This window comes from Mastigoproctus giganteus, chromosome 10, assembly GCF_048544385.1.
Source record: "Mastigoproctus giganteus isolate SK-2022 chromosome 10, ASM4854438v1, whole genome shotgun sequence".
Taxonomy (NCBI): Eukaryota; Metazoa; Arthropoda; class Arachnida; order Uropygi; family Thelyphonidae; genus Mastigoproctus; species Mastigoproctus giganteus.
Window position 1 is genome coordinate 35,774,493 of NC_143584.1, and position 12,340 is coordinate 35,786,832.

Here is a 12,340-nt window from a genome sequence, read left to right on the forward strand (position 1 = left end):
TCAGATATTGAAGGAAATCTTCCATTCCCCGAAGGACTTTGAATTGGGGCTGTAGTTAACTGATAGGTTTCCATTCCATTATCCTCTTAGTTGTTCTGCTGTCATTCATTCTCATAACATGTCCCAACCAGGCAAGTCTGGCTCTTCACAAATCTGCCTATGACCACACCCTGTTTAAGATTGTCAAGTTCATGGTTCACAATAACGTGAACTAACAAACGTAAATTAACAAAGTTGTAACTTATTCTGGACAGCAGCAGTATTTCTGTGCTTGAAATCTCTCATTAGGTAAACTTCAGTGTCAGATATGGAAAGAATCTTCACGAGCACCTTTGCTGCCGAAAACACCCAGCAGAGCAGACGTGTGTTTTCCAATGAATTAGAACCTGTCTTAAAGAATTCTGTGTTGCAGTTCTACGTTGATGGAACACGTAGGGCGAGTATGCGTCTAGAAGACTTATAAGAAAGAAATAAGAGCACTTATGGACACGCTGTTACCAAAATGAGGTCATATTTCAAAAAACACATAAATGTAATGATAATTAAACAAGTGCAGCATGTTCTGGTAAAAAAATGTAGAGATGTTATTTTGCTATTGAATCAGCACGAGGAAGACGTATTCACAACTCTGTGTGCTTTCGAATTAATATTACATTCTACACCTTCTAAACCGCTCTTCATGTGCTTCGTTTTGCCCTCGTCACTAATCTGATCGCATTTCTTTGAACCCGTTCCAGAATTTGTCTTTGTTTAGGTGCTGTCTCCAGACCTCAATACAATATTCCGAATGCGGTCTAACCATTGTCTTGTATAGAGAGATAACGACGTCCACCTCCCTGCTAACAAAAGTCATATGGGTCATGGACAGGACACGATGTGCCATTCTTAGCCACCTGTTTATACTGCACAGAAATTTTCATGTCACACGGGATCGTAACACCTAAATCGTTTTCGTCTTGAACCACGTTTAACTCCTCTCCCTTTTAACTTCTAAGTGATCCTAGGATTGCTGCTCACAAAATTCATACCTGCAATCAGAAGCTTTAAACTTTAGTGCCATTTTTCGGACTGTATGTAACCGTTTCATGTAATGCTAAATCAAAATGGCCTAGCTTTAATTGAACACCAAACGTTCAACCTTTTAAGTTATCAGAAAACTTTAACATCCTCCTTTGGATGCCCTCGTCAGTATCATTTATGAAAATTAGAAAGAGATGCGAACCAACACTGAGCCCTGAAGGACTCGTAACAAAGTAGATTCTGATGATTAGCCATTCACCAAACCCTCTGTGTCTCATCTTTAACCAGTCCTCGACCTGCGTAGGTTCTTATTAATAACTCCAGCGTTTTTCAGTTTATCAGTCTTCCATGAGGAACGATATCAAAAGCTTTACTAAGTCTGGATATGTTATGTTTCTCGCATCCAGCTATATGCCTACATCATAATAATTTACCAGGCTGGTCAAGCATGACCTTATCAGCCCTTTGGTCAAATTTATATTTGCCTTCTTCCTCTGGAATCTTATCCTCCTTTGACCTCAGTAGCTTTTCTAACAAACGCTTCTCTGAGATCATTATTTCACTTATTTTATAGCAATCTGACTCCTTAACATTCCTTAGAGATTCAGGCTTGATTTCAACTGTTTTTATCATTGAGAAATATCTGTTCAACTCCTCTGTCATTTCTGCAGGGCTTCTGTGGACCTTTCATTACAACCGATTAAGAGACTAGTTTTGATTTACTCTTATTTTTTGTATTCACATGTGAGAACTCCTCCCTACTCCCATTCTTACTTCTCTTTGCTAGTGATTTCTCGCAAACAACTTTCGCCCATCATTTCCATCAATGGTTTTCTTGCGTCAGCCATGGACTGGAGATTATTATAAGTAAACCTTTAAAACACGAATCGTTTTTATTTTAGTTTACATTAATTTTACTATACAATCGCGTACTATAATTATTAATTGTAGAAAAAAGAGGCAATACACATTTGAAATTTAAATTTGATTTTATTTTTATTTGATTTTAAATTTAAGAATTTAAAATACGAATGGGATATTCCTGATCGTTGTTATTTGAAGAGTCTGAGTCCACAGAAACTTTCATTTATAGTTTGTGGGACCATAATGAGACAAAAGAGAGAAGGCATCTTTGCTACGATATGGGGGGGAACCCCTTAAATGTCTCTTGGCTTACCCGGGTTCGAATGCTAAATCTATAAGGCGTAGGAAGATAGCGAAGATAGAGGAAATCGCCAATGCAAATGAACGTCAATATGATTTGGTAATGAATTCTATCTTCGCTGTCTGTTTCCAAAAATCAAGTTAATACCATTCATCTTTTATATAATTTCAGTAATTTTTTATTACTCAAAATAATTATATTTAAAAATAATAAATCAAACTGTTACAAGAAAAGCGGGTGTATGTTGTGATCTTTCCTCATTTCGGATAATGGTCATCCTAGTGTACAACGAATTTCTGAAGGTTATTCGGTGCATTAAGTCCTGTTCTGCGCAACTTGTCCACAACTTTTAAAGTTCCTTAACAGAATTACATGCTAATTAAGCTTTCAAACTATGCCATGATCATTATCTTCAAATTTACAGTGTCAATAATATCGATCGACTCAATTTTTAAGTCTCCTTTTTTATTTGTCTCCAGAAACAATGTCTGAAAGCTAATTACAAAAACCTCAGGAGAATTACTAAAACTCATTAGTTAATCCAGATTAAATGCTATCATAAAATTTCTGTAAAGTTCACATTCTCATCTAGTTGATAAACATGAACACGGAGTATTAGTATCGTGTTTAGCTTTTCTTTTGCTGATTGCAGAAAAATTTCAACTTGCTTAGGGCTGCTGTTGAGAGAAGTATTTTCACGCAACCCTTGCAGAACTCACTTTAAACTAATGATCGCAGCGAAAACTAAGAGCTGGCCTCGAGTGAAACATAAATCCTTTTGAAGAGTAATGTTTGATGGGTTGCTATCGATAGTGGTGTTAAAATCCAGGAAACTTCTGCCCAGAAGTCGTTATAGAGATAAGACACTTGAACAGTAAAGCACTGTAAGTGGTTTGTCAACAGAAAATAACTGAAGGACTGTAATGTTATCTTTCAGATGCAAATATTCGCTCTCTAACACTGGCGAGTGGCTGGCTCGTTGTATTACTGAAAAGCTTGGTCTTCGCTTCATTAAAATGCAAATAGACAAGAGTCGCAATGTCCACAGACGAGATCGCTTCCAGAAAGAATCGGAGAGTTAAAAGCACTTAGATTCAAAGACGATTTGCGTGAATCTAACACCGAACACTTAAGTTTCTTAATAGCTAGTTTCCATCGCTCTTTGGGTCCGATGCTGCTTGCATCACTAATGATTGCAAACCTCGGCGAGAAATATTTGTCAAAATTATCGAACGCGCTCGTCCCTTCTTTTGTGGGTGATATAGTCTCTTTTGTTATTTGTGGGGGGTGCTACGCTCTGTGGAAATATTTATCACTTTCAAGTATTTAGCAACTTCGTTTCTAAGACATAGTTTGGCTCACTCTAGTATATATCGTATACTGGAGCTATTTTAGAGGAATATGTTTGTCCCTTCGTATGTTTGTGCAGAATAAACATTCGTCACTGTAAACGTGAACTCTAAGCGGTGCATGCGTTGGTGTCCTCCTGGTGTTCTCTGAATGTCGAGCTATTACATTCCCGACTCTAGTCTGTGTACTTTGTCATTCGCTCGTGTTTGGATACACAAATATCCCAGCGGCATTCGAGTATTTTGTCAATATGGGAAATGAGCTTGTATGTTGCGTCTCAGTAATTAACAAGCTTCGCGGCCACGGGTTTCCTGATGGAAGGCTTTTCAATAAAGCCTGTGAATATGAAGCAATCATTCTTGATTATGCTTTTGTTTCCTTCAAGCCCCACTCTAATTACTTTTAAGCAAGCAATGTCCTGATCATTCCTTATAGACAGTTCTGCAGGAGTACACTATCCCACCAAAAGTACTTGACCACAATCACTTTTGGAACAGCAAGAGTTTTAAAAGAACAAATGAAACGAGGTATAGGCCTATCTTTTGACTCCATCGATTCGTTGTGGAACTCCTCCAACCAGTTTTTTGTAGCGTGCAGCGAGGAGTTTTGTCCATTTCGCCTTCAGTACAGTTGCTAGTTCAGCTGTAAGAAGAGGACCTGTCTTCTCCCAGATCTGCTGTTTTAGTTCGTCCCAAAGATGTTCGAACTCGCGCGTCTGGATTCTTCACCGGCCAGACGAGTAATTGAACTTCTCTGCTCAGTATGGGATGGAATATTACCGTTCTGGAACATGAAGAACCAATTTCTATACAGCTTCCGAAGTGTGAAAACAAGGGATGTGACCAAAATGTCAATGTTTGGCTTAGGATTGATTCTTTTGGCACTTCAACCAACGGTTTGCTTCCGAACCACGAGAAGCAGCGATTCCCTCATGTGAAATTCATTGTAAGCACAACACTCTGCGATAGATGCGGCATTTTCTATGTCCACACTCCACTTAAAATCTGGAAACAAAATGAAATGCTAGTATGTATCTTTTTTCCACCAATATTCTAACTAATATAGTCTTTTCTGTTTTCATTTCGTATGCCAGAAATACGTCTTTGTTGTTTCAGTGAAGATCCTGCATACTTCTGTTGTTTATGGACGAGATGTATGGAATTTAACCGTCGTTTCTTCCACCTGTTGGGCTTTTTATGGGGGTATTCTCCATAATTGAAATGCGCAGTCAATTACAGTCATTTCTCTGCAGGGTCATTGCTCAAGTAGTCGAGAGTGGTCAGATTTTTCTGCCTGAATTTGCTTTGTTCGTAGTTCCAGCTGCTGCACTTTTGAGATGTTGCCTTAGACACTCGCAGCTAGCTCGGTGGATAGTGTCATAGTTCTCTCGCACCGTGTGGAAAGGCGTGGATTTGATTGTTTAACACTTCTCCAGTAACCAAGTTAGTCAGTCTTGGGAGAAGGTTATATCCCCTACACCAGAACTCCAGTTTTTTCATCCAGAAAACAATCGAACTAGCCATAGAATATCTACAATTTATAGCATATATATCCTGGTGTTTCAGCTTTGGATCTCATTGGAGTGATGTTATGTACGCATAATTGCTCAATCAGATATCTCAGGATAGGTCCAATCCAGGTGGAGGGTAACTGGGTAGATAACCCATACGGTTACTCAAAGATCATGTTCTACTTCTTGTTTATCTATAAACAGACCAATTTTCCTAGGTTTTACATCAACTGTCCTCTCCGAACATGACAGCTGGATTCTTCTTTGTATCCCATCACTTTTTGCTTATGATGCTCAAGGAGCACAAGGAAAAGGTTCCTCATATTTTTTCCAATATATGCTGTGGTAGGTTCAAGTTAAGAGCCTAAACAGCAGGACTGGCTTAAGGCAGTCTGCAAAACAAACACCACACCGGAGTGCCTCTAATAAGCAATCTCTAAGGCGCCTGCTTATTAGAGGAATCTCTTCAGATAGAAATTTGCTTAGGGGCACCAAAATGCTGCTTAGTAAGCTCCTATCTAGATGGAGTTTCCATCTTCATAGAATTTGCTTTATTCTTCAAGGAACTGCATTTAATTCTGAAGCTAATTTGCATATTTCTTTACTTTCTCTGGCCAACGCACCAAGAAGTACTTGGTGCGTTGGCCAGAGAAATTCAATTATTTCATGCTTGAAAAACTGGAGAATATTTTCTTTTTTAAATTTCATTTTTTAATTTTTACAAGGGGGAAGTTTACTATCTTTCGATTTATGTAAGTACTTATGGTAAAACTTATTTATTAATTATACTTACTTTCTGAGACTTTTCACTCTATTCCACGAACTGTATCAGCGTCTGTAAATTCGGGTGTTACCAATATAATGGCCAGTTAGTGTACTTAAGTGCTATTGTATCTCTTCAGTGCCATTAGAGATGGCAGAAAATTGAATGTTTTCATTTGCTTATTTCCTGAGTGATTTCCTTCATTGTCAAACACATCTGAAGTTCTTCGTTATACTCGTAAAGCAGACAAACATCAGTTTAGAAGAAAATGAGCCAATCTATTCCCCTTTCCAATGTTGCGAAACTATACTCAGAACACCAATCAATAAGTCCCAGATGCTCCAACCGAGGCGAATTTATAAACATTAAAAGCCCCCAAGTTCCCTTTTAGTATCCTCTAGCCAATTACTTTAAAGAAATTGCCAAATTTTTGATCGCCCGCAGTGCTAACGTTTGTTCTTGATGTGGAATATAAACATGCAACAACCATGTTTAACCAGCCTTGTAATGAGTTGCTGTTTACAAGAAATACCACTTTTGCGTAGTTGAAATAGGTTTAGAGCTCTTTGATAAATATAGTTTGGAATTATTTGCATTCGCATCTTAATTGAATACAGGGAAAGTAATACGCGGCATAATTGTCCAACTACAAATGTCCATGCATCGATGGCAACTCTTCAACAGTCTCAAATTCTTTCTTTACTGGTATTTCCTGATTTGAAATATAAGAGTAAAGTTCCTCGATAAGTGTCCAAAATAAGATGTTTTAAGAATTTCTTCCACCTAACCAATTTCGTATAAACTAGATTTATAGACTGGGTTTCCTCTATTGTGAACATCTGGACAAGAAAAGGGACTTTTCGTAACAAAGGTAAACTCCGATGCATTAGTCTGGATGAAGATGAATCCCAGTACTAAATCACCAGTAGCAAGACTGTCCAAGAAGTATCCATAAAGGATTAAAAGGGAAACAAGTATCTCTGAAAGATTTCCTATTGGATTATTTCAATTAAGTGGTGTGTTCTTGCACTAAAATAGATCTTCTCCGATTCATTTTAATATATTGTTTAAAATTTAAATCATTTTTTTCACGTCCATTTTGTAAAGTTAGTAATTTTCCAAAGTTCTTCATGAGAACTGCTACATAAAAGGATCGATATTTGCATCAATATCTCATAGACCGGCTAATATGAGCTCAACTTCATGTCCCGGAAGTTTATGGTAGCTGACACAGTAAGCCATCTGCCGAAGAACGTCAAAAAGAAGCCAACATACTTCACTGGTTATATTCGACATAGTTTCTCCAAGTATGCATCTCTGGGCAATTTACTACATATTTTCTGCTTCCTAGTGATGATACGAAAACATTTTAGTGGATTCTGAATAGGAACACATTTTCTGGGTATTGCCCATGTCAGCAATCCGATGTTTATTCCTGCAACCCATGAAATTAATGGGAGAAAAGTTTTGTGCATAAAAACAACGGATGTATACGATTGCCGATCGGTATTTCTCCTTCTCCTTCTCCAATCGACTCTATATTTTATGGTTACCCAAACGTATAATAAATTCTCTGCGAAAGTAAAGCCTCAAGGAATTTGTGTTCTGGAAACCTTAATACCTCACAAAATACTGTCACATCAGCAAAGATATCAGCATTTGCAAGTTCAGCATTTTCCAGTCACAAAAGACTTGGAAATAAACGAATATTTCCAGTGTCTTTTAGGAACTTTGCTGGATTAGCAAACAAATCGCCTACCGGTGGATTCGAACTTCACTGCAGTTGGGTGGAGAACAGCAAAGGATGCCAATAAATATCTAAACGAGTATCAAAAACACAAATTGCTTTATTCGATATACATTGATTATTTAAGATATGCAATGAGTTACTTCCAAAGTCAAATTAGGCAAAAAAAAAAGGTTTTAAAAAATTCTTTCAATAAAACGAATTGTATTTTTATTTATATGAATAAAGAATGGAAAGTGGTAGTTATTAGCGTATATAATATTGGTAGTTTATAGCAACATTAGGAAAATATATTCTGTTTTTTTCTTCTGGTTACTCCATTGAAATTTTGTATTTACATTGATATGAATTTCAATGCATTTGTTCTTCCTTCGATGTTCCAATGTCCTCTTTGATGTACATTTTACAGTCCTGGAATTGTTAAAAATATATTCGTAATCAAACAGCCACTACGTCAGAGTCCTTTGATATGTCTTCGTATTTGCTATTGCATGGGTAGAGTTGGTTCTGTCCATCAACTCTAACCACTAGATGGCGCTTACGGTGATTCTTCCGTTTTCTGTCGAACTTCCGATTTTTACATTGACGAAATCGATGGAGATTGGTTCCTACAAGGAGTAAGATGATGGCAGCGTAGAAGGCAAGTACCACCTAGAAAAAAAAAGATTAGATCAGCAAAGGTTCAATATTTTTTATTAAAAAATAAACAATAAATAAATCAGAAAATGAAAATCAATGTATTTAAACTCCACCATTCATTTGGCATGCTGGAATAATCTGCAGGTATTTTGTCATCCATTATCTGCTCCTTTCAAAGCTGAAAGGTAACCACAAATTCGGGAATGTTTTGTTGGAAGATAAATTCGAGTCCCTCCCCCCTCTCGCTAGCTGCCTATGATGTACTGGTTACATTCTGCCCTTAATTTAGCCAATATATCTCTAAGAGTGTTCACGTGAGAAAGGAACTCCTCTTTCTTACTTCCTTTGATCTCTTGGCATACCCCTTTAATACAGCCATTCATCAATTGTAGTGTGATGCTAGCAAAAGAGAAAAATGGTTTCTGCTCTTCGTTTTCCCCGCTGTTTATATTTTATTTGTTACCGCTCATGATGCTCCTCGACCCCTCCCTCCTCCTCCTCCCAGCTCTTTACTTAATGAGCTTCCGTTGTTTCCTGGAAGACTTTTACTTCTCATTTGATGGTCTCGCATAAATCTGAATTTTTCGAGTTACCTTTGTGTGGTGTTCACCAACACACATCCGAACATCGTTGTTTGAAAGGAACAGCTGCTGTGCGATAGATCGATTATTCTCTTCTGGTAACAGGACACACATACAAGAAGTATTTCCTTATTCGACTAGAGCTGAAATGATTCTTTAGACAGCGTGCAGGTCTATACTTGCCAAACATATTTTTCCTGTCTCAATTCCCGAATTAGAACGAATACATTTTCCTTTTGTTAGTAAATTCCTATATCATAGCATCTCAGAAATCTTTTTATTTTTGAGATATTAATCATGAATTACAAAACATTTTAGGATCATTTTTAATGGTCCTAAAACGATTCAGGAACTTCCAAATTGCGATTTCTCAGCTTATGTGGTAATATGCGTATAACAAACCAGGGATTTAATGTGATCCATGCGAAGCAATCTTATCAGCCATTTTTAATCCACTGCAGGATGTAGACCTCTCCAGCAACTTTCCAGTTACTTCTGTTTTGTGCAATGGCCACCCATTTAATGCCCACGAACCCTTGAATTTCATCTTTCCATCTCCGTTGTTCTCTTCCAGGTTTCTTTTAGCCCTTGGGTACCATTCTATTATTTTCTTTGTCCATCTGTCAATCATGTCTTAGAGCTCATGCCTTATTCCTAATATAATTACTTGGACGAGTGCCCAAGTTTCACTTCCATGGTTAGGAGTATACATTGGTTCATTATTTTACGTTTCCGACAAATTTGGGATATTGCTCCTCAGTATGTGACTATATTTCCTAAATGCTATCCATCCGAGATTCATTCTTCTCTTGACTTCCAGCCATTTATCCCTTCTGCATAACTGATTAAGCTTTTCCTCTAATTCTTTGGGATCATGGCTTCCGATCACAATGAAGCAATCTAAGAGGTCGCAAATCTAAATCTGAAAGTCTGGTGATCCGGTATTGACTAGAATGGACATTGTATACGGCTATTCCTTTCAATAGTCAGAAATACCACGAAGAAAAGAGTGCGCTGTTCTGCATAAACCACATTTCTTGACGCATTTCATTCTGCCCATGACTAGAAAATAAAAATATTCTTATTATAATTAAATATAAAACAATATGATTGAATTAAATAAATCTCATTTAGGTTCATTTTAAACATCATATTAATAAATACTGGTTACAGCATGCATCGTAGAGATATCATGTTGACCAGTAAGGTTCTCACTTGTATTGGAAGGATTCAGAATTCGATCTAAGATTCGGCAGAGCATCCATCCTGAGAATTAGCTAAATTTGAAATACCATGCAAGGGTTGCATGGTGTTTTTCATCCAGCAAACAGTCAAATCGTCCACTGAATGCACGCAATTTTCCAACAGAATATCTTACGCTTCACAACCTTATTTCCTTTTGGGTTAACACATATGAATAATCGCTTTTTTCCTAAGTTGGTAAATTTTTTCCTTCTCACGCTGTGATTAGGAAAAACAAGGATTCATAATTGGACAAAAATAATCAGAAGGGTTCAAACCACAGCAATATCCATTGTTAACCGAAATCAGACAGCTTTGGGTATTATACCTCATAGAAGCTGCACACCAAAAAAGATATCCAATGACAACAGAGCTAATGGAAGTCCTAAACCCACTCTTCGTGATCTTTCCAATATCCAAACTTTAAAAATTGGAGTTTTTTTACCGATGCAGCCTTCTTGAGAACCTACACTTCATTTCGAAATTAATCGAATCAATTCCAGAATAAATCCGACCAAAAAACATTTGTCGCAAGCGATGCATTGTTATTTGTGTGGAAGATGACTCATTACATTCGGTAATTAAAGAAAACTTTCCCTCCCGCATACTGGACCCTTAATTAAATAATCAATCATCCGTCCGGAAGCCGATTATATGACAGTTAGCAGTGGCGAAAACTTGAGAACACGCACATTGATTTCTTCTGGAGAAAGTGCATGGCGCTGACATTTTGGCATAGAAGAATATTAACAGGGATTATTTTCGGCATTCGTTGTCTCCAGCAACTGAATTATGGTAATTAATTATTCATAAAGTTGTAATTATTAAGAACAGAACCTAACAAATGATTCAGATGGGAATTTTGCTCAGTCAGAGCCTCATTAATAATCATACATAAATTACGAGAATCGAAATAAATAAGATTTGTCTTATTGTATTATCTGAAATTCGCTAAGAAATACAGATTATGATACTTGGAGATCTTATAAACAGATAGATAAAACAAAGTTAATGCGCATGCGTTATTTCAGGGGCGTTAGCAAATAGTAATTTCGTTCCTCCAACAACTGTTTGGCAATATCCAGTGCTTCAGCCAAATATATGGGTAACCAATGTGATATTTATGGGGAAAAACAATAAATAATTATCTAATTTCTATTGGTCTGAATTTTCTGAAGGATCTAATTATAAAATTTCATGAAAATCCATCCAGTGAGATTAGAGTTATTACATGCGGACGGACGTACCGATACATGACAATAAGTGCATTATTAATCACGCCTAAAAAAATTAAAAAATAGCAGTTTTCTTAATAATAGTATATTTAACTATTATCAAAGTATTATAACGATCAAAATACTTACTGATACATAGATTATAGCTTCTGTTGACTGGTCGGGGATTATAATATGCACGGCCCTGATTTCTCCTTTCTCGCGAAACCTCCTCAACATATTGGCAACTGCAGTGTTTTCATAGTCACATAAACCATTAGACTGTATCCTAGAAAACAAAATACTTGCTATGAATGTCGAAATACATTATAGAATTTGTGTGTATACACTATAGCAAAAGTTATAGGGCATTGTTCGAAAAATGTGGGAAAAAAGTTGGATATGTTAAAGATAGTTATAATAGATAAATGTTACATACGATAAACATAAGACTGCCTTATTAGAAAAATAAAATTGCATTTTATGATTCTGTTATGTTCGTCAATGTATTAAGCGCCTTATATCGAGAAGGAAAGAAGACACGGATAATTTGTAATACTTGGAGATCTCATAATCAGATTGTTTTGCACCCCTGCAATTCTCAGAGATAGAAAACAGATTCAAAACAGCCCAATACTTTCTCCTTGGATGTGAGGAGTCATGTCTGCGTGTAACAATTTATGTTGCAGCTGCAGATATCACACTACAGCAGAGCACCAATAATCGGCTTAGTTCTGAGAGCCTTCAGAATGGTTGTCTGGTTGGAAAGGGATTTAAGAACTGACATATTTGAGACAAAAATAAGATAAAAGAATCCGGGATACGAAGAATTTTAGAAATCTTGTCTGAAATAAGATGGCCAAGCTAGTGATTGTTTACAGATGTTGGATTCATCAGTTTTCCCGACGAAATTCTTTGTGTTACCACAGAAAAATCAAGTGTGATGTATTCATTTTCTTGTTTACGATGTTTATCTTCCAGATCTCGAAGTAATGTTGCCATGGTTACTTTACTTCGTACGTGCGCGTTCTTTGACACGTTTCTTTGTAATACTCGCTGATGAAGGTTAGAAAAAAAAAATCCAGAACGTCGACTGAAAAAAAATGCTG

General features: G+C 36.8%; 1 protein-coding gene across 1 annotated transcript in view; it reads right to left on the reverse strand.

Moving 5' to 3' along the window:
• Positions 1-7,968: 7,968 nt before the first annotated feature.
• Positions 7,969-12,340, reverse strand: part of LOC150078973 (uncharacterized) — a 47,111-nt gene continuing 42,739 nt past the window's right edge. The window contains exons 2-3 of the mRNA XM_090383778.1: positions 11,382-11,520; positions 7,969-8,206 (exon numbers count right to left, since the gene is read on the reverse strand). Coding sequence (XP_090239904.1) covers positions 7,994-8,206; positions 11,382-11,520 — 352 coding nt within the window. The 3' untranslated portion in view covers positions 7,969-7,993. The remainder of the gene's footprint in view (positions 8,207-11,381; positions 11,521-12,340) is intronic.